Here is a 22,088-nt window from a genome sequence, read left to right as displayed (position 1 = left end):
CAACCCGGATAGATAAGATCCCGGATATGAATCTCAACCAACCTGCCTCCCACCCAATGTTGGGAGGGAATCAAAAAACCAAAAAAATGACCTACGCAGGATTCGAACCTGCAATCTCTTGATCCGTAGTCAAGCGCCTTACCATTGGGCCAGCAGGCCAGTTGATATATTTTTTGGTTATATTATGAATTATGGAGATAAGCTTGCTTGATGGTTTGAAGGATGTTTCGTGAGCGTTTATCTTTGTTGAAGATATTACCAAGTAGGCGATAAATATACAGTTTTTGTAGATACTGATGCAGAAGGTAAGATGTCTCGACGTATTCTGATATGTTTGTCCTTTTAGTAGGGGAGGGATGATAGCTTCTGGTAAGAATCTAGATTAGAGGATGTTAGGTGGGAGGGGAGAGGTAGAATTGTAGATGGGTGCAATGCGATATAGTTTGTATATTGTGATTGAGGTAATGTGGCTAGTTCAATGGACAGTTTGAACTATGCATGGTGGATTGGTAGGAGGGATATATCCAAGCTTCATAGTGCTGAGTATTATTAACATGGGATTTCCATGATGATCATCGGACTTATATATGACCTTTTAACTTTCAACTATGTATTGGAGCTCAAGGAGCCAGCAAACACTGGGAATAAGTGCTTCGTCAGTGTTGTCATGTGCTTGTGTTATTCTTAGCCTTCCTCTAAAGTCCTATCGTCTGACTATTATTCCTCTCCTACATTGGAATATCTATAAGAACATCTTCTCTCATTCCCGGACGCAGCAATGACGAAAAAGGGAAGAGAGCCCACTACACTATAGTATACCAATAAAGACCAACCCCAGCCCCCCCGCCCCCAAAATGCCAATATTCCTCCAAATGTGCTACCAAACAAGCAGATCTCCAATAGCGCTTCAATACAATGCCACCTCAAATCCCCATTCCAACCGCAAGTCATGTAATCTCATCATCCATTATCCTTAGAATTCATGTTGACGTTAGCATACAGCAGCAATAAGCATAGTGTGTGTGACTCTGCAAGACGGAATCAGGTACATACATACATATTGCATACTCGCACTGCATTTCTCATGTAGGACGACGCATGGCATGTTATAGTGTGGTGAGACAGATCTACCCGACCCAGTTCAGTTCGATAGGGTTTGAGTGAAGGATGGGGAAGTGGTTCTGCATGGATTGATCCTGATCCCGTGCTAGAGCCGCAGTTGAGGATGAGTGATGGAGTCAGCTGGGGGCTCTGGACCGTGTGCTATGTTTCTTGTGATGTTTTGGGATGGGTGGGTAGGCACTTGCGGTAAGGATTTAGATGGCTGTGGTGGGAGGTATATGAGTAGAATGGGGGAATGGTATATATTAAGTAGTTAGTTAGTTAGTGAGTGAGTGAGTGAGTGAGTGAGTGTCGGATATTGATTCTCTCGTTGAGTTGAAGCCTAGAGATTTCGTCATAGGCTAGGTTGGTGGGTAGGTAGGTAGGTTAAATTATGAGGGTGCATAATATCATTTCAGCTGGATTTCTGTATGTCAGCTTGGATAACTACTACTAGTACCTACATAATTCCTACATTTACCAATCATAGCAGTACTAGCTGAGCACGGGATTCCAAGTATGGTTTGATGCTGCACAGTAGACACGGCCCACCCTCCGAACATCATTCCCGCTGTTTTCTCTCTTTCTTTAACTAAGAAGTGTAATGATAATGTCCCCTCTCCGGGAAGACGCATGATACTACATATGGGTCTTATTCAGGAAATTGGGATATGCCATACGGCCATGCCTAAATCTCTACATCGTTAACGAATCTAATATCTACTCTATAATAACCATCTGGTTGAATAGTTGGTATATCTGTGGAGATTCGCAGGTGTAGACTTATCCAGAATGCTATAGTCAATGTTATTCATAGCCAATTTCTACCCCGCCTTTCCCCGTACACGATACCGATGAGTAATCCACCGATCCTACAACTGAATCTAGACTCTGGACCATGCTCGTGTATTCCGTATCTGTGTAAAGGTCAAAGTTAAAGATCAATAGTTTCACTTTCTGTGTGATGGGAGAGTCTATAGGGTTATGTTTTATCGTTTCATTGGAGGGAGCTCTAATGAAGTGTGCTGGTATTGATGTAGTAATCTTACGGTTTTGTTTTGTTTTGTTAAGATAATCGATCAAAGTAAGTTGGTGGGATGGAGAGATGATGCGTAACTGTAGTAGTACACTGTTTATGTATGTACCAATGATATTGATGATGCCTATTGGCTAGGACTGGCTTCTGGGGAAGGGAGCGTTGAAAACATGACTGGACTTTGTGTAACCCATTGTATTAAACACGCTAGTTGCCGTATTGACTGGATTTGGGATATATTGGTCGAAGCTTGATGGGGAAATCGTCGTCGTGAGACTAGATAGGCTACTATTGAATAGTAGGTAAGTGAGGAGGTCGGCTCTGGACTTGATCTGGGGATTGTTTATCCAACTCTATTATTTGGAATAGAGTTGTTCCCGCGGGTTGAAGATGACAAGAGTAGTCGTTTGGGAAAGTTGGTTTGGGCGAGGAATAGTGTTTCCCTCGAGTCTATCCCTGAAAAGAACCTAGTAGTAAGGTTTACAAGATTGATGATTTTGGCCAAACCTGGATACGGGCTGTTTCAGACATATCACAAACTAACGCCCGATCACTAAACTCGCTAATCCCCTGGCCATTGACCATCAAAGTCGAAAGAAGCAGATGCCAAGTCTAGGATTCTGGGCAAAGCCCCGCCTGGACCCTGAGCTAATTATAGCGTCATCAGTAAGATCACTACAAAGCTCATTCCATGGCTCATTCGATTTCATCCGAGCGTAATACCATAGTGGTGCTACTGGGAATGTTTCACAAACAAGCTTCCAGGCCATCGAGGCTGACTGGAAGGCTGCAACATGAAATATTAGCACTAGTAACCAGGGATTGTGGTTATCTTACCTGTAATTGTCGTGATACTGGTTTTACTTGACATGTATTACCAGGATATACGTAACCCGATCCACCGCTTGCTCTCATCTCTGGTTGGCTAGCGAATGAGGTATCACAAGGCTGATTGGGTAACAAACAAGGGCGCCTTTTGACACACATTACCCGACTGATAACATGGCATGATTCTGGGATAATTTCCGTCACAGCCATGATGATGATAATGATGATGCAAGAGTCGGACAGAACCCATGTTGGTCTTGGCCCACATGCAATACAACTGTTCCGGAAAGTGGGCAACAGCCTGATATGATTAGTTGCAGCCGCTACTTACCAGCCTATTCCAAAGGTGATTGGCGTGAATTTCAGTAGTTGGCGATATACCACTAAATAGTACACTCTAGATATCACTTGGGTTCTTGCACCTGATGTTATCGATCGCTCTGGGCATTTCCACATTGGATGGGAATTGCCTGCGTCGTCAGCCTTGTCACCACCCCATGTTTCGGGTTACACCTTGGTTCCGATGCAAAGGTTGCGGGCAATTCTACTGGTCGGGGGGGGGGACGGTCGGGAGGGTAGTAATGGTACTAGAATGGCCCTTGTGTGAGGCTTGTTTGATGTGGAAGATTGGTGCGACAGCGGGCAGTGAAGGGTTACATTTACATCCTTGTATTGGGTGGATGATGAGGAAGTCGCTACCCGCAGTGAGTAGTACCATTTACGGTCACCGTACGGTCATGAAGAACTGGTATCGCGTTATGTACATCTTTCTCGTGATTTGTCCAGCAAGTCAGCAGGGGTCGGAATTTATCGATGGTAGCGCCGAAACCCAGCACAGATATCACCCAATTATTCCGACTGTTTGGGCATTTCAACCAGTTTGTGGGAAAGTCGCTCTTGGAGTTTATGTAAAAGAAGTCCAATTAGATCGGATTATCCCGAGCCGACGTATGGTGGCCACCTCCTGTTGACGATGATTCATGATATTGGTCAGAATCAGGAATGAGCCTAATATTTTGAACGGCAAAGACCGATGATCTATAGGAGCCTATCCCCAACAAACTTGAGCAAAGGGAATAATAAGCCTCTAGACTACGATGATGAAAACATCCGTGCTAGGTGCAACCGGGATTTTCCTAGTGTTGTATGAAGCACATTGCTTGGCTTGAGATATATAAGTCCAGCAGAAACCGGCCAAAGAGCTGCACTTCCTTCACATCCAACAGGATTCTCCTTCCTACTACATCTTTCTACCTCTCTCTACCTCTCCAATTCCGTGGTCCATAATCGTCTCTTTCTACAACACTAACCATGTCCAACGAACTTTCGCAGAAGGCTGACAGCTTTAGTGGCTATCTGTGGGAACCTGTCTCTGAGATAAGAGGCAGCTTGGGCCAACGGATTGAGAAATTCCTGGCTACCACTAACTGGGATGCATTGATTCGGCGTGCTAGTAAGGAGAGAGACGGATTGGAATGCAAGTTGCTACCGGAAGTCGCTAATGGATGAAACCATGTGATTCGCATTCTGGAGTTTGAGGACTAGATACGATGGGTGGCGAAGCTCCGGATGCCATCTTCTGATTCTGGTCTAATGACTTGGGGACAAATGGAGAATGAGTACATGACCATTCGTCTTGTTCAAGAGAAATCCAAGGTTCCCGCGCCTACAATCTATGTGTATGAGGACTACCCCGAGAACAGTGTCGGAGTGCCATTCATGTTCATGGAGTGTTTCAACGGCAATGCGGGAATCAAAATGTGTCAGGATATTCCTCCTGAACATAAGTTGTCAATCTATACTGCGCTGGCAGAAGCCCAGGTATGTGATTCTACTAGCAAGATATCAGTATTCTAATCAGTTATAGTCTAGGTTGAGATCTACAACATTGAGCTGCCACAATTCGGATCGATTGTCGGAAAGAATGAGGATGGCACCTATCAGATTGGGCCAGCACCAGGTGTTGGGGGTCCATTTGACACTACTGCCGAGTACTACAAAGCCTGTTCTATTCATGAGAAGTTTGGTTCAACCCGAGATCAACTTCGAGCCGCCTCACTCAATCTTGCCGATGAGATAGAAGCTTCTGTGGATGCGTTCAAGCCACTGCTGGGAGAGAAAGCCGAGTATATCTCAGTCAATAATACGGGTCCGTTCCGCATGTGCCATGGTCGTTTCGGCCATGCCAAGACCGTGTTTGACGATAAATTCCATTTGCTTGGTGTTCTTGATTGGAAGGCAGCATTTGCAGCCCCATGTGAGCTTGCAGCCCTCTTTGCTCTGTGTCTCACAGTTGTTCCTCCAGCTATGGATGTCCCGTGGAACTATGATGAGAGTGGTTGCCCGGTGGATGCGGTACTCAAGGAACGATTTGCTGATCGAGAGCATTATATCGCCATTGTGAAACAAATCGAAGAGGAAAAAGGCTTTACCTCGGGACACCGGCTCTCAACCGCGCTTGAGGATACTCAGCGCCAGCATATAGCTAATGCGATGCGTCTGTATGAGGAAGGCAAGGCTGGATTTTACTCCAAGGTGCTGGAAGGATTTGCCGAAGACAACTAAAGGTTGTTTTACTTTCTTTTTTTCTTTTTTTTTTTCATAGGCAGGGGGTGACAGATTGAAATAGCAGTATTTTGCTAGTTAGTTCCAATATTACTCTTGAAATCAAGTTCTACATAAGAATGGTTTATAACCAATTCATACATTAGAGAACCGACAATTTGGAAGAATGGAATGCAAACGAGCAACCCCGAACACAACATCCAGATCCACAACACACCACTGCTAAATCACCATCCATTTACAGTTAGGGCACAACATCCCACGCTTGACCTGAGTCTCCCCGCACCCAAGACTCTGGCAATTGGTATAAACGCTGGAATTGGATTTTGAAGGCCGGGGCGGAGGCTCGATAAAAGCCTGCTGGGGGGGGTTTCTCCGGTGTTTTTGGCGGGTTCGCCGGAGGCTTTTCAGGGTCTTCCGAACGATCCATGGAGAAGTTCTAGAATGACCCGGAGCCAGTCAGTCTAAGTCCATGAATGTTTCTCGGAGCTCGAAGGTCACTGGACATCCTTACCGACCGTGGTATTATATAAGAAAAGGAGGCAGATGACAGCCGAACTGGAGGATCAAGAGTTGTGGTGTCTTTGCTTGACAGACTGTAGTGGGAGGAGAGAAATGGATGGTTGGAGATGTGGAAAGTCGAGGAACTTGGTGCAGCCTTTAAGCTAGGAAATCAAGTAAGCTGGGGATGTCGGATCCTGACCAAGTTGTCAGCCTTGCAACGGTCGCTCATGTGTAGGACTTGACAGCTGACCCTCATCGTTTTTCTAGGGTTGCACACAGTACGACCTTGACGGCCTCATGTGCTGGCATGGTTTGTCGGGGTTTTTTTGTGATGAGGGGTCTCCCTTGTGAATGCTATTGTTTTCGATTTCGGGTTACCTGACGGTGAGGAAAGTAGGACTGTGGCTTGGAGATGTTTCATCTCTAAGGTAGTAGTCGATACGGGACTCTAGAGATGTAGTATCTAGATTTTACTTTGGTAGATGGGAAATGGGGGCAAAGATATATTGTCGGATAGGGCTGGAAATAATCACGCTAGAAATTAAAATATTACTACTACTTCAAATTTTGACTGACTCGATGTTCGAGTAGGTCATAAAGATGTGCATATCATATCGGAATTTCAGAGCCACAGTATCAATATTCCTCAAGTTATTCGATCGCTTCAGTTAGGTATCATTAGTATTGGAAAGCAATATAAAACGTACTTATGACGTTGGGCTGTTGGCTGTGATAGGCTGGGATGGTCGCACTATGTATGACTCCGGCCTACTGTGACCGAGCCTCTCTGGATGTGTGCAAGAGGTCTGTACCCGCTGTGCGTTACCTGAACAGCACTGCCTGACAGAGTGCATGATACTCAAAGGTTACTGTGGCTTAGGAGGGCACGAATCACATCTAATAACTAGGCAGTGTCTTAGGGCCCAGATTGCAGAACTATAGTACAAGTCCACTCAACACATCATCATGGACTACACAATAGTATCACTTGACATTTCATATGACCATACTGCACCGGTTGACTTGGTATGAGCCTTGCTGTAAAAGCAAGATATGAATATTAGCGTGAGGATTATGCCAGGCTATTAGCCTGTTCATATTAGCAGATTACAGTATGAATCAACTCCTTATTAGGTTACTCTCCTCAGAGGATCATATAGGTTGGCTACAAGCAACATACATGTTATCGTCAAGATACTCGACCGACTCTTGCGAGGGTACCGGCGTCGTGACTCTAGGGCTAGTGCTAGTCTACCTCTTAATAGTCGCCTTCTGTCAGTTGATGTGGATAATACATGCAGACACTGATACTAGGTTCACCAGGCTCGGTGTCTCATACCAGCAGGAGGTCAATGCACTGTGGCACCTCCCAACGGCCTTGCACAACATTCTATTTATTTTCGGATTGTCTTCGCTTTTGATAGGATGATCGGGGAAAAAGGGCGGAAAGGGAAAAGCTTAAGAGTAGTACATGCTCCGCTTGGACATGATGCTGTCAAGCAGTTGTTTCGCAATATTCTTAGGTCTCCGTCTGCTTCTTGGGGAATTAATCTATCACTATACGTTCTAGGAAACTGCGAGAGTTTTACTTTGCGTCTACTGTGTTTGCGTTTTCTTTTTTCTGTATTTTGTTATTGGTTTCTTTTTGCCTGTGTATCCGTTTTTCTAGCTGGTTGTTTAGCTGGTTCATTGCCTCATTGCCTCATTGTCTCATTATCTGGCGGTCTGGTTGTGATGGACGGGTAGCTAGTTTCAATATAGACTAAACCTACAAATCTCAGCCCCTTCTAAGTAGATGCGCGAACCAAGTCTTACAAAACCAAACACGAACAGCAAGAATCCCCAGTAGAGTTAGGCCTATGCCCCGAGTATTCCAACTTATGAACTCGGGGACAAGAGATAGAGTATGGAAGTTTTATACTATTGTGTAGGGGAAACCTATCGCCACTATAATCCGCCAGCAAGGAGCTTACAGCTCAAAATATGAATGTTTTTTATATCGGGTGAAGAATCCGCTTTCTATAGTAATCTCCATCTGGAGAGATGATTCCGCATATGTAGTCCCAGGCTGCGGATGCGAGTGAGAGGTGTATTCTACTATTGATGGGTTGTATTACTCTTTAGACCAATGATTATGTAAGTGTTGGGGCACTTTAGTTAACAAGATTGCGAGAAGGTTAGCGGAATAGCAGCATTTTTCCATGGCCATCAAAGATAGTATGTCATAGCCCCAAGAAACACGGATAAACACCTCACCTCGTAAAAGCCTGCCACAGCGCAGCTATAACCCAAAGCTTACTAATTTTCTAGCTCCAAAATAGAAAACCATGATGAATTCATAGCAGAAACACCACTGTTTCGACGCTGTTCATGCTTTTAGTACCCGTTGTGGCTACATATATCATAAAAAATTCCCTACTTTTACCTTAGGGGCAAGGTGGCCGAGTGGTCTAAGGCGCTGGTTGTCAGTATTAACTTGTCCACTACATTACGTTCCCAATACTAATAGCCCTCCAGTTAGGTATTACCAAACCACCAGTCCGAAAGGGCGTGGGTTCGAATCCCACCCTTGTCATATCTTTTTGTACGTCTATTTTGTGTTTTTGGGGGTGTTTAAAGCTATTTTATTCTAGATATAGATAGGTTTGGTTTCCGAGGGCTCTTAATTAGAAGCTCAAGAATTGGGGATTTGAGCTTGTATGCTATAGGAAAAGGACACCTGGTTTCTGAGGATGAGTTCGGGGTGTAACATCGTATTGTCACAGACATACACAGTACACGATACATAGCTGTCATACATACACCTCTTGAGCATCCACCCAGTAATCGCCTCTTTTGCTATTTGTACCAATTTTTTGGACCTCAACAGGTTAATAGTTACGTTAGTAGAGGACATATATATCTTACGAGTCCCTCGAAATCTAGGAGTATGAGTTGGGATAAGACAGAGAATAACCCCTCGACCTCAAACATATCTTTCCCCCGGGGAATCTTCACTGGTTGATTAGTATGACCCCGCCTTGCCCTAATTCTATCATTTGTAAAGCGGCTCTACATGAGGTCTTCATAGTGATGAGTCGATACTTAGAGACACCGAAAGGACGCGACGTTATTTTGAAACAGCAGACCGGACAAGCAATTCGAGGGATTATTTGGCCCCGAGTGATGACTTTTGATACCGCATCCATACTACATATTTTGATCTGCGGGATGTCTGGAGGTATTAGTAGGTTCTAGAAACAGTCAGCGGCCTACTAAGGCACTAAGATACTCTCTATATTCAGGATCGAACGCTCTATACAATGTTCGGAGACTCCTGGTTGCACATATATCAAGGCTTGTGGATATACTTATGTGCTTGAGATGCCTCCATGTATGACAGATAGACTTAGGCGGCCTAAAATTTCCTCTGATTCCCTCACGGGGACCTCCCACGCTATATAAGAGATCATCAACATGTCCTATTTCTAGTTCCAGCTCCTGTATAGCTTGTCTTCATCGTATTGTGTTTTTTTTTTTTTTTGCGCTTATAAATTCCAACATCAGCCCATTAGAGTTCGAAGATTATGTCATGAGAAGAAAGCTGATTAAATATTCAGTGCAAGGATGGGGACCTGTGGTAGTTCCATTGATTGAAGCGCTGCTACTATGTCGGGAATAATGTATTCGGGACTAGCTGAATGCGATTGAATGTCATAGAGGATATCCATAACATGCTTTAGGAGGCGTCGGGATGGGAATAACGTGGAGAGACTGGTTCATATCCGAGGTATCAGATCTAGTTATGGTATTAGACTGTCTTCTTATTTCGGATTTTTGGTTCTCCGTATGGTATTTCCCTGTGCTCATTTGAATGACTACTCATCTAACCATGGCTAGTTCTCACCTTCGAGGAGATAATAACCCACCCGGAGATAAATCCAAATATCTGGAATAGAAACTAGCTGTAGATACATACAACATGTACTCATTCATATACACGAGACAAAAGGGGGATACGTATGCCTGCATACTTGGATATAGATAGTAATTTACGGAAGATGTTTTTCCCTAACTAAATAACCAACTAACTAAATATACCATCAAGCCCTTTCTAACAATATATCTTATCCTCCAGGACGGAATCTTTCAGCAAGAAGCATACATTCCAGAACTTTCACAGTATATGGAACAAAACAAATAGGAAAATCAGTTTTACTACTTACCATACACTACCTTGAATAGGGGTTTATTGAGAGTGAGTGACTTATATCTGGAATCATTTATTTCTTCATTCATGGTGAAACTGACCTCGTTCACTTTCAACTATTAATAAAGGCGCGCGTCATGAGTTTGGATTTATCTCTGTTTTTATTCTTTTCTATCAACGGCTGGGATTATATAAAGGCAGGTTTCTACTTATTCTTGTATATGAATTAACTTGGGTTTGATAAAATTGGGATTGTGGCTGGGGGGTTAATAAACCCCGTGAATTATATTCTCGAGATGGAATATATTCATGTCTTTAGATGTATGTAGCTATGCCGTTCTCTTCATTCTCTTCGTTACTAGCTTCCGTATCTCTCTCTCGAAAGAGAGGTAGGGACTAGAGAAAAGCATTAATCAAATGGTATATTTCACCCACCCCCGTAAATCACGACTACTCGCCCCCACCCAGAACGTATACTCGCCACGAGCCACCGTCCACATCTGTGTCCGCACATCCCAATAACTCAGATCCCGACGGCGCAGGGCGAACTGCACGGAGCCACTCGCCCCGACCTCCAGGAAGATCTTTTGGAACCCACGCAACTGCCGGATCGGTTGCCGCGCCTCGTCCGGAAACGTGACGTACAGCTGGGCGATCTCGGCGCCGGCCTGGGGCCCCCCGTTGGCAATCTGCAGAGTTACATGCAGGACCTCGTCCCATAGATCTGTAGGGCCGCCCGGGGCGAGGGGCCCCTGGGCGGTGCGGTGGGCGAGGGCGGTGGTGTTGACGTAGGTAATGGCGGGGATGTTGGTGCTGTTGTCATTTGGCAGGTAGGCGAAGCTCGTGTAGGAGAGGCCGTAACCGAACTCGTAGCGTGGGGTGATGTTGTACCGGTCAAAGTACTTGTAGTCGAGGTAGACGCCCTCGTGGAAGTCGCAGTCGGCGGTTAGGCAGATGGGGACCGGGTAGTCGGTTTCGTGGCGGGCGATGGTGTGAGTTAGTCGGGCCGAGGGGTTGACTGCCCCGTATAGTACGTCCACCAAGGCCTGGCCGGATTGTTCGCCTAGTAGTGAGGAGTATAGGACGGCGGTGACGTTCGGGTGGTCGATCCAGGTGTCGAGAAGCCGTGCCCCCACGGTGGTTACGGCGACCACAGTCCGGTTGCAATTGTCAGCCACCTCGAGGATCATGCGGTCCTGCGCCGCGTTGCGCAGCTCCACGCGGTCGTTGCCCTCGCCGCTCCATGCGTTGATGAAGACCAGGCAGGTCTCGACTGCGGCGGCGTAGCCGGCAAAGGTGGGCGCCGCCGAGGTCCCCGTTGTGCCGGTGACGGCGATGTAGTCCTCCGAGGCCAGTGCGTCCTCCATGGCCCACATCATCTGGGTCCCGTCGGTGAGGGCCCGGGTGAGGAGTGCGTCGTAGGGGGTGATCAGGTAGGATGGACTGCCCATGCCGGAGCCGCCGCTGAAGACGAGGTGGCCGTTCCAGGTTTTGTGGTTGTGGACGTCGTCCATGGTGGTGCCGGGCCCCAGTGGGGAGGGTCGCGCGTTGGCGCCAAAGACGGCGATGGACCGTGGGCGCTGCAAAGGTAGCGTCTGCTGGGTGTTCTTGAGGAGCGAGATGGCCGCGCCGCCGACCTGGCGAACCAGCTCCCGGTGGTTGGAACGGACATCGACCGGGTCCGTCGCGGCGCTCAGGGGCACGCGGGGCTTCTGATCCAGACCCTCGTGGAAGTAGGGCATCAGGTTCCGCACCGCCATGTCATCGAGGCGGGCCTGCGTCAAGCTGCCGTTGGCCAGGGCGGGCAAGAGAGAGGCATCGTGCCAGAAGCTAGTAGCCCCCGAGTCCAATCCTCCTGTTGCCGATCCCAGCGCAGTGTGCTGGCCCGAGGTGTCCGGGGTCACGAAGCCTGGAAAGGCCAGCTCGGTCTTGAGCAGCTTGTTCAGCAGGTCGGAGCTCTCACACGACCAGCTCCCATTGACCCGATTCATGCCGCACATGACGGCGCCGAGACCGGCCTTGACCCCGTCGTAGAAGGGCCACAGATAGGCTTCGTGGAGGGTCTTGTCGTCGGCGTTGCTGGAATACGCCGTATTGTTGCGCGGGTAGGTCACTGCGTTGTTGCCCCAGTAGACCTCGGATCGATTGGTTTCTTGTTCGTTCAGCAGGAAATGCTTGCCACAGGGGATCATCCCCGCCTCACGCAGGCCCTGGGTCGCGCGACCAAACGCGATGCCGGCCAGGTATACATCCTGCCCCAGCGTTTCCACCAGTCGGCCACTCCAGGGCGTGCGGCCTTGTGGTCCGGTGGTCGGTCCGTTGATCATGTTGTACCCTTTCGCGTAGAACTCCTGACCCACCGCATAGAACCCGGCTTGGATGAGGTCCGGGTCCCAGGTCTGGGCCATGGCCGAGGACTCCAGGAAGGAGGTAACAAAAAAGTCACTCTCAAGTCCCTGGGACCCATCGTTGCTGGCCAGAGCCTCGAAGCCGATTGAGGGGACGCTTTGACCGGAGATCAGCCGGATTTTGTCGGCATTGGACAGTCCAGCGACGACAGAGACCGATCGGTTGTATGCGGCCGTCCAGTCTTGGAGGTCCACTGGGGGAATCAGTTAATGGAACTTAAATCTAACAAAAGGTTTCAAGTAACTTACCCTGCAGGTCAGCCAAGAGGCCCCCGGTGCAGTGGCCGGTGGTGATAAGCGTAGCGACGCAGAGGCTTTTCCAGTGAGATTGTTGACGCATGCTGCTGCTGACCGGTTTGGAGAAGGGAATAGAATGTGGCTTCTTGCATGGAAACGACGTATTTATATTTCAACTTCATGGTGATACAAGTGGTGATACATTATCAGCAGCAGGCGGAACTGTATATTCCGCCTTGATAGACTGATAACGTAGAGCGATCCCGATAAGTAAATTCCCGTTGGGATCTCTTCTGTGTTACAGTGTAGATAGCATATCGGACTCAGATGCATGGCCTGAAGCTGGTGAAACGGATGCTCTGCATGCTTTGCTGTGCTCCAGATTTAGCGGCGGTATGACCACATCCGCCTTGATAGCGCCTCACCGGTAAATGTACCTGATCCCTTATCTACCGGATGCCCTCATGCTTATTAATATTAGGTCCTCTCTTCCCCCGTAGTATTAAATCCCGAACATCTCCCTCCGCGGTGCAGTTGCTGCGCGGGTTGGTCGAGAGGTGGGGGCGATGGCGATGACATTGGTGAGGATGATCAAGTATCGGATGAGGGTGGGATTGGACTTGCCTTGATAGAAAAGAAGAGAGTAATCTCACACACGGATTGATAAGTACGTTGGTGCAAGAGAACGCAGTGACTCACATGAGTGAAGGATGGTGAAAGAAGGAAAAGAGAGCAACAATTGAAGATCGAGATTTCGAATGTTATTCAAGTCATATTACTAGTCTCCGCTGTATTAGTTCAGGTAAATGTTCATGATCACATTTATTTCCATTTTTATTTTCCCTTCTAGGATTGATTGCTCTTGCAGTGAGATCAAATATATACACTTTTCTGCCCATCTTATACCCCGGGTTCAGTAAATTGTGGGTTTGAATTCCCACCACTGTCACATCTCTCTACCCATGGATAGAAACTACCTCACACACTCTCTATTTTGACTTGCATTACCTCAGTCTAGGTAATCGACAAATATCATGTTCTATTGGACAATACTACTTTTCACTGCAGTCGACAAGATCAGAGATACTGTCAATCGACCGAGCTCCAGGCTCTGCATTAGCTTGAAATAATCATCTTGGGTTGTTCTATATAATTCCTGAGCTTGACACGTGATTATATCCCATGGAGGTCTAAGAAAGATAGATATTAGATATTACAAACCCTGTATTCAAGTATAAGGATTGTAAGGTTCCGTCTTCCCTCCCTTCTCGCCACACGTTAAAGAATTCTAGTACCACTATTACTTATACCCTGAACTGCCCAGACGCAAAAGGAGGCGCCAAGTTGGCCTAAATCAAAAAGGAAACCAGTTCGGTCGTCTCAGAATAACTAGTCGGTATAACATTTTGTGATAGACGAGGTAGCCAATCTACGATGTTTGTTTTCAGGCGGAGGTTTAAACTTCCCTGCGAGTAAGCCCACTCAAGAGTAAGCCGTAAGCACAAGATAAGGTAAGCTTACGATCAGCTCACTCACTCCCAACCACAACCACACTACTATTCCATATTCATATTGAAAATTAGATTTGAAATATTCAGCTATCATAGTATTCATTATCGTCTTGTCTATTCTAGGATATTATCATATGTTGAGACCTGTCTCAGACATTCGCCCACCATCACGCACGGCGGCACAGCACGGCACAGCACAGCACAGCCTCACGGCACGCAGGCAGGCAGTGCTATCGAAGCCAATACCCCCGCCGAATGGAAAGATACATGGCCCTCTCCTCCCGAACAGATGGCATTGGCTGGTTCGTCCTGCGACTGCCGACACTCGTGTGCACGCCGAACCGTTCGCGTCCGATGTCTCCGATGGATGGTCTCTCCATCCCAACGGCCGCCTTGCATTCGTCTGTGGCCACGGCTCCACCGCGGGTCAGATCCATCCTCTGTAAGCCGGGCAGTCGCAGCGATGGGTCGAAATTGATCAGCACGATCGCTTGGTTTCCCGTCCCTTCCAGCCCTTCCTGGTCGACCGAGTACACGAGGGACCGTTCGTCGGCGGCTGCCTGGACGGGGCCACAACGCTTCGATGGGCACAGCAGCTGAGTCAGTTCCCGTGGCGCATCGTCGGGTGGCCACAGACTGACCCCGCGGGAGGCATAGCGCTCTTCGCTGTGCTCGATAGGTTGGCCATCGGCGTTGCTGAGTTCCGGGCGGAAGAGCAAGCCGGGCTCGCCTTCGTCCCCGGCCTCGTCAATGGGACATTTGCGTTTGCGAGACACGACGCGGACCCGTAGGCGGTCGTGTGAGATGAAGCTGCCGGGCCTCTCCGGGGAGGGGTCATTCACCAAATCCACAAAGGTAGAAGCCGAGAGGTTGTAGCTGCGGAACTTGGTTTTGGCGAGGATGTAGTCACGCCGTTGGGTTGGCTCCACACCCTGGGCGTATTCTTGGTGAAAGTGTCGGCGCAGACGCTTGCGCGGGGGCTCGTAGTTGGGTTTGTTAGTGGAGTCGAGGGTTCTGGTTAGGGGTTCGTCGGGGAGGGCCACGGGGGTGATGTTGGGCGCCGCCCCCGATCCTTGCTGTTTCTGCTGGGCCACTTCGGCGGGCGACGGCAAGGGCTGCATGTAATACGTGCGTGCATTCTCACTGCCGCCATCGCGCCATTCCCGGCGACATTCGAGGATCATGAGTCGCTTGGTGGCCTCATCGTGGCGCAGGGTGAGATCCGACCAGGTGTCGTTAATCGGGCCTTCGCGGTGCTGACGTCGCCAAGTGCGGTTGGGCATGATGTATCGCTTTTTGTCATTGGCTTGGGGGGAGAGACACAGCCAGACGTAGTATGAGGTCCAATCGACTTCCTCGGCTTCGAAATCCACCAGCGTGGACACGGCGTAGAGGTGATCCTGGTGAATCTCAAAACACACGGTCTGGCCAACCTCACTCCCGGCAAAGTTTTCGAGCACAACAGGCTTGTCAATCGTGGGTTGACCTTTTTTCAAATCCACGCAATTGATCGCCCATTGCGGAAAGCCACGATCGCCCATGGCCGTGTGCGTTCCATAGTAAAGATAGGAGCCATTATGTCGGACAAACAACCGTCGCGTGTGTCGGAGCTGGGTCAACAGACGGAGTCGGCCGCTCTTTTTGTGCTCGACCTTGCGGCGCATGTCCATGACCAGAAGCCAGGCATCGGGTCGATCTACAAGCTCGACTGTGAACGCCAGGATCCCGTCACTGTAATGCATGGGGCAGATCTGGATGGTGTCCTCCTGTGGGTTGCAATCAGGAATTGCACGGGACAGAACATTCTGAATGTTCAGCACCTGTTCCACTTGACTGGCACCGTGCACATCCAAGAGCCGAATTTCCTCGTTGTAGATGTAACACAGGCAGCCATCACTGTAGAGAAAGGAACTCCCGTACGCTAGAATGGAGGCTGAATATGGCTGTGCGGTAGCGAACGATTCCTTAATGTCGAACAAACGCCCAAGAGCATTGCGATATCCAGTTTTGGCCTGGCTTGCCTGTTGTCCTTCCTTGGTATGTAGGAGATCATTCTGTGACTGTCAGTAGGCATACTTCACAAGGCAATGGATCTAATTACTTGAATTGCCTTGCGTGCGATCGACTCATTCTGGATCAAATGGTTCAAGGTGCGGTTGACGCGACTGAGATGGACGAGATCTTGACAATCCAGAGTGGAAGCCACTTGGTAGAAGACATCGTATGGGATGCAGTCCAAATTCTTGGCCATGGCGGCGACGACCATGGTGAACTGCGGGCCGGAAACCACATACAAAGGAGAAAGCGAGCACTGCCACACCGATGTTATATCATCGGAAGTAAATGACGGGCGTGAGATGAGATTAAAATAGCGCAGAGCCCCACGGGTGTGTTATCAAGAGATCCAACTATAACAGATATGTGCTCAGGAGTGAATCCCCAGTCTCTAATTCACTGTTGTTGGAATTGGCAGATAATTGTGGTATAGGGAGTGTGGGCCAATCCACAATCAGATGATTAGAGTTTGGTGGACAGCACTTTTCGACAGCGAACAGGCATGCAACGGACATATGGACGTGTCTGGCCGGGAGCTGTTCGCCAGCTCCCATAATTTAAGTTGTACTCATGCTGATGGGGGATGAGGCTCTGCCTGTTATCCTAAGCTTCGATGGAACTCCGGGGGCGAAAGAGACAAAGTGGATATCCGGGCGGCTGAAGCGGTCTTATTGGCTCCGGGAACGCGGCGGCATAGCATGGAAGGAGGCCAACGAGAATGGATCAGGAGCCTAGCAATAGTCCAACTGTCCAAGCGGCACGAGTGCGACAATACTAATGATGATCCTTGCCCTGGACCAGCGGTCAAGCGGGAACTCCCAAAGGGGGGAGGGGGTGTTACAAACCTAGTACCTAGGTACTTCTAGGGGGTCCGGAGGGAAGAACGCGAAAAAGGACCTGATTGTTGTTGCCGGGGACACCTGGGCAAGGCTGTGCTGGAGTGAGCCGTGGCACCGCCCAGCTGAATTCCAGCAGGCGAGTGAGCCAGTGACGAGGGGCCATTAGGCAGGGCCATTATTACTCGGGGAGCTCGCCGCTAATTTTAGCCCGCTTTTGCCTCCGGTTAGCAATCGGCCCAGCAACCAGCTACCAGCTACCAGCTACCTAGGCACAAGCAAGCAGCAGCCAGCAATTGCAACACAGGTCGCATCAACTCACCGGATTTGGAGCCTCATTTTGATGAGGAATTGCCGGAGTTACGCAAGGAGGCGACCGGATCTGACGACACGAAGGTCCGATGGGATGGGATCGGACCTGGCTCTTTGCAGCCTCCCAAGCCTTTCCGCGTCACCTGCGGAGCCGCGTGCCTCCCCCCCCGATCGCCCAACTGGGTTACTGGATCCCCCTCTTCGGTGGGTTTAATCTCAATACGAAACTTTGAGCTAATTTAGCTCCTCAAAGAGGAGGCTGAAAGGACTCGAGGGTGATTAATAATGGCCACCAGAATCCAGGTTGGCGACGCAAACGGCGACCTTGGCGGGCCGGGTTCCTGCCTCAGGCCGACCACCGTGAGGCTACAGCCTACCATATCTGATCACTCGACTAGTAGTCTAGTGCAGCCCCTTTCATTATTAACCGGCGGCACTACGGAGCACGAGTGGGTATATCGCGCATACTGACCACCGGTCAGCCTGGTCGGGTGATAACCGTATTCAGGAGCTACGTCAGGGTCATCCTGCATCCGCATGAAGATCCTCCATCAGCAAGCTCCTGATCCTCCGATCCCAGTTTGCTAGAACTCCTAGTCTCCTAGTCTCCTAGGCTAGGAGTGTCCCCCCCCCCCCCCGGCTAGAGAATGGTGAGAAGACCGGTGACATCCCGCGGTATGCACCAACCCCGCTTGCACTGCCTCGAGCATGCGTAACAGGCTCGGGAAGCCTGAAACAGGTACCGAGCACCACCGGAGGACGCACGGAGACCCGAGGCCTGCACGTTTGGACCACTCCAGGCCAAACATCTAGGCCCCAGGATTGGTCGCGTTCTGGACCCTGGATGGATAAGCGCTCATGTCGAGGATGCGGGATCACTTGTTTGCCAACAGCCTTGCGGATTGCCATAAGCGTGCGACAACGCGTGGTCCGTGGTACGTTTCACTGCCAATAGGATATATGCCGGCCAGATAAGCACTTGCCATGTTTTGATTGCGGGGGTTGTGACATATCCAGCCTGGTCGTCATCGTGGTCGATCACCAGATTATCTGGCCACGCAGAATCGCCCGATGCTCCATGATCTGGCAAGCTTGAAAGCGAAGGCGTTCCTATCGGCCTGCCAAGAATTGCACAGAGCAGCCGGATCTGACGGATCGTGGAGCCATGGAAGTCCGAGCGGATGAGGTGAGCATCCCTGCTGCAGCGCTGCTTGCTTCGTTTGATGACTGTTGCTGTCAAGGGCGTACGCCATGCTGATTCCGTTCAAAGCGCCAAGGTTGGTCACGAGAGGCAAGGCTAGCCGAGAGTCTTGCGGAGTAAGTGTAAGCTTGGAAGACAGTCAGCGTCAGCGAAGATGTCGGGGATCTGAAATGGTGACCCGGTAGAGTATAAAGAGGGGTCGAGTTGTTACCCCGGCTGCCCGGTAGGTGAATCGATCAATGTTAGAAATCTAGGCCCGAGAACCATGGTAGTGTTGCACAGTATACTGGTTTCGACCCGGTTCAGATGCATGCTGTGCTGATATTTTGGATCCAACCGGCTGAACATTGGATCAAACTTCTGAAAGCGATAGACAAGCGCCGGCGACATCAGATGTATAAGAAGGAAGCCGACGAGCACCAGGGTACTCGAGGATGAGTGGTGCCAAGCTGACTGTATCCGTGGTGAGGTTTGCGTAACGTCGAAAAACGAGCATGCCAGGGATACGCAGATGACAGCCTGCCTTTGTCAGGTGACACCACCCGAATGTGATTGTAGTGCAAAGAGTGCAAAGAGTGCAAAAGCCCAGGCGTGTACAACTCCAGCGGTCGATTGCCAACAAATAAGTCTAAGACTAATGCCCCGCCTTCAGTGCCCCAATCCACCACCGACCGACTTGACTCCTCAGAACTCAGAAGTCCTCCCCAGATTGCCCGGGTTGCCCGGATTGCCCACTCCTACTGTGACAGTATTGATCGCCCTACCCGCCATGTCGCAAGCCAAGAAGTCATCGCCCAGTGACCAGTCTCGGCGGGCCAACCCATTGGACCAGATCCGGATGGGATTGGCTGGTGCCTAACGAGGGCTGCAGCGAACATTCCGGAAGGTTGCCCGGTAGGGACGTGGCCAGTGACCGCAGTTTGGTCAATGGTCGCAGTGGCTCTTATCGGGGTCGGGCAACGTAATGCGACAAGTCTCGGGCGAGATTACTACTCCAGTCACGCTGGAGCCAAGGGGTGGATCGGCAGTGGTTGGTCAAGTGGAAGAATCATTTCGAGGGCAGACCTGAATACTGAAGACTGACGACTGAAGACTGAAGATCCCGATTTCGGGTCGAGACCTCTACTCCATACTTTATACCATCCATGGCTTCAGGATGACCAGAAGATGAGAGATGACTCGATGAGAGGCCTGAGGAATGAGTGAACTGCCGAAATCCCGAGGGGGACAAGACATGGTCCAATCCCATCAAATGCCTTCTGCCCTACGCCTCGTGCACGACCCACGCCGTTGCAGCCGGCCAATGGCAGAACGGCCCCTGGGGTGGGGACGGGGCATCAGCCAGCCCTGTGACGGGCCAGGGAATCCAATTCATCCTCCTTAAATCCCTCCCTGTCACCGTCTTTCTCCCCTCCTTTTTCTTTTTCTCTCCAGTCCATCGAAACGCCAAAGCAGGTCCGGATCTCTTCTCCAGAGCAGTCGCGGTGGATCAGTTATCTCCACCTATCTTGATAACCGAGTAGCGACTACTGACTACTGAGCCGTCTTATCTCCGCACAAACACACAGACCACCACCCCTCGTCGCTTACGCCTATAACCCCGGTTTCCCCCTGGGGATTGAATACATCGCGACTTTTTGTTCGCAGCGCACTTCACGTCCATCGAACCCTCTTCCCGAGTTAATTGATGTACCACCACCACCCCTCGCACCAGGGTTGGTCTGGGGACCACCCTCGTCAACAATCGTGGCATCAACCCCCGCCTTCTTACAATTACCCGTCGGTTCCCGCCCGCCAGAACACCTCTGAGAATCCTCCACTGACCATGGTATAGCTATTCGTCCAACGCGCAATACCAGCCTCCTCCAGGGCCCCCGCCGACTTCTCATTACTCTCCACCGCCCGGTCCCCCGCCATCTCACTACTATCCTCCGGGTAGTTACCCGACCCCGTCTCCCTCGCCTTATGGACACCATTCCTCTACACCGCCACCTCAGTCCCCCTCGTCTTATCAACGATCTTACCACAGTAAGCTCCTTTCCTATAGCAAATCGACCGAGAGCAGACTAACGTTTATAGATCACTCGCCATCATGGGGCTCGAACATGCCGCCCCGCCCGCCTCAAGAGGCGCAGCACTTTGGCGGGGGCGCCCCGTCCAACTACCGCTTCCAATACTCCAACTGTACCGGCCGGCGTAAAGCCCTCTTGATCGGAATCAACTACATCGGACAACCGAACCAGTTGCGCGGATGCATCAACGATGTTACCAACATGTCCACGTTCCTGAACCAGAAGTACGGGTATCGCAGGGAGGACATGGTCATTCTCACGGATGACCAGCAGAACCCGATGAGCATCCCGAACAAGGCCAATATCCTTAGAGCCATGCAATGGCTGGTCAAGGACGCGCAGCCCAACGACTCTCTTTTCATCCACTTTTCGGGACACGGTGGTCGCACGCCCGATCTCGATGGTGACGAGGAAGATGGTAAGTCTTTCCAATGTTTCAGGAGGCTCCGCTAACGGTTCAGGCTACGACGATGTCATTTACCCCCTGGACTACCGTACCGCCGGACACATCGTCGATGACGACATGCACGCCATCATGTAAGCCATTCTTCCATATACTTTTGAGACAACACTGACAAGCCAGGGTCCGTCCACTACGCCCCGGTGTCCGTCTAACCGCCATCTTCGACTCCTGCCACTCCGGAACCGCCCTCGACCTCCCCTACGTCTACTCCACACAAGGTATTCTAAAGGAACCCAACCTGGCCAAAGAGGCAGCCATGGACCTCTTCAGCGCCATCAACTCCTACGGCAAAGGCGATCTCAGCAGCGTCGCCCAAACAGCCATCGGGTTTTTCAAGAAAGCAGCCAACGGCGACACCGCGCGCCAACGAACCGTGATGACGAAGACCTCACCTGCCGACGTGGTCATGTTCTCCGGCTCCAAAGACACCCAAACCTCGTAAGTATCCCCACAACCCCCCTCTGCATCTACACCCACTCACAATCACAGCGCGGACACATTCCAAGACGGCGAAGCCCGAGGAGCCCTTAGCTGGGCATTCATCAAAACCCTACAAGCACGACCAAACCAGAGCTACCTGGTCCTATTGAATTCGATCCGCAGTGAACTGGAAGGAAAATACACCCAGAAGCCGCAGCTGAGCTGCAGTCATCCTTTAGGTGGGTTTAACACAGTGCAGCACTAGTTCTCGGACCTTGGCTAATCGATCGCGGAACAGATACCAATTTGCTTTTTGTGATGTGATACGATCACGCGACATGATGCATAGC

General features: G+C 50.0%; 4 protein-coding genes and 2 non-coding genes across 6 annotated transcripts; 3 read left to right on the top strand and 3 right to left on the bottom strand.

Moving 5' to 3' along the window:
- Positions 1-87: 87 nt before the first annotated feature.
- BO94DRAFT_t169 lies at positions 88-159 on the bottom strand. The gene has a single exon. It is a non-coding gene; the product is annotated as a tRNA-Arg (tRNA).
- A 4,414-nt stretch (positions 160-4,573) lies between these two features.
- BO94DRAFT_586111 (phosphotransferase family protein) lies at positions 4,574-5,530 on the top strand (the record flags this gene model as incomplete). The annotated part of the gene is made up of 2 exons (XM_025615737.1): positions 4,574-4,786; positions 4,838-5,530. 2 exons carry the CDS (start codon positions 4,574-4,576, stop codon positions 5,528-5,530), a joined length of 906 nt encoding a protein of 301 aa, XP_025467117.1.
- Positions 5,531-8,465: 2,935 nt separating this feature from the next.
- On the top strand, positions 8,466-8,609 carry BO94DRAFT_t176. Its single transcript has one exon. It is a non-coding gene; the product is annotated as a tRNA-Asp (tRNA).
- A 1,925-nt stretch (positions 8,610-10,534) lies between these two features.
- BO94DRAFT_493317 (beta-d-glucoside glucohydrolase D) lies at positions 10,535-12,909 on the bottom strand. Its single transcript, XM_025609197.1, has 2 exons — positions 12,881-12,909; positions 10,535-12,825 (listed from the first exon to the last, which is right to left on the bottom strand). Exon 2 carries the CDS (start codon positions 12,629-12,631, stop codon positions 10,637-10,639), a length of 1,995 nt encoding a protein of 664 aa, XP_025467116.1. The 5' UTR covers positions 12,632-12,825; positions 12,881-12,909; the 3' UTR covers positions 10,535-10,636.
- A 1,700-nt stretch (positions 12,910-14,609) lies between these two features.
- fbx15 (F-box domain protein) lies at positions 14,610-16,645 on the bottom strand (the record flags this gene model as incomplete). Its single annotated transcript, XM_025608190.1, has 2 exons — positions 14,610-16,433; positions 16,481-16,645. 2 exons carry the CDS (start codon positions 16,643-16,645, stop codon positions 14,610-14,612), a joined length of 1,989 nt encoding a protein of 662 aa, XP_025467115.1.
- A 1,795-nt stretch (positions 16,646-18,440) lies between these two features.
- Positions 18,441-22,062, top strand: BO94DRAFT_586108 (caspase family protein; the record flags this gene model as incomplete). The annotated part of the gene is made up of 7 exons (XM_025615736.1): positions 18,441-18,517; positions 20,618-20,811; positions 20,863-21,273; positions 21,317-21,392; positions 21,439-21,756; positions 21,808-21,977; positions 22,037-22,062. The coding sequence occupies 7 exons, from the start codon at positions 18,441-18,443 to the stop codon at positions 22,060-22,062; spliced, it is 1,272 nt and encodes a 423-aa protein (XP_025467114.1).
- Between the last annotated feature and the right edge of the window lie 26 nt (positions 22,063-22,088).

This window comes from Aspergillus sclerotioniger, assembly GCF_003184525.1.
Source record: "Aspergillus sclerotioniger CBS 115572 chromosome Unknown BO94scaffold_15, whole genome shotgun sequence".
NCBI classification, from domain to species: Eukaryota; Fungi; Ascomycota; class Eurotiomycetes; order Eurotiales; family Aspergillaceae; genus Aspergillus; species Aspergillus sclerotioniger.
This window is presented reverse-complemented; position numbering and strand designations above follow the sequence as displayed.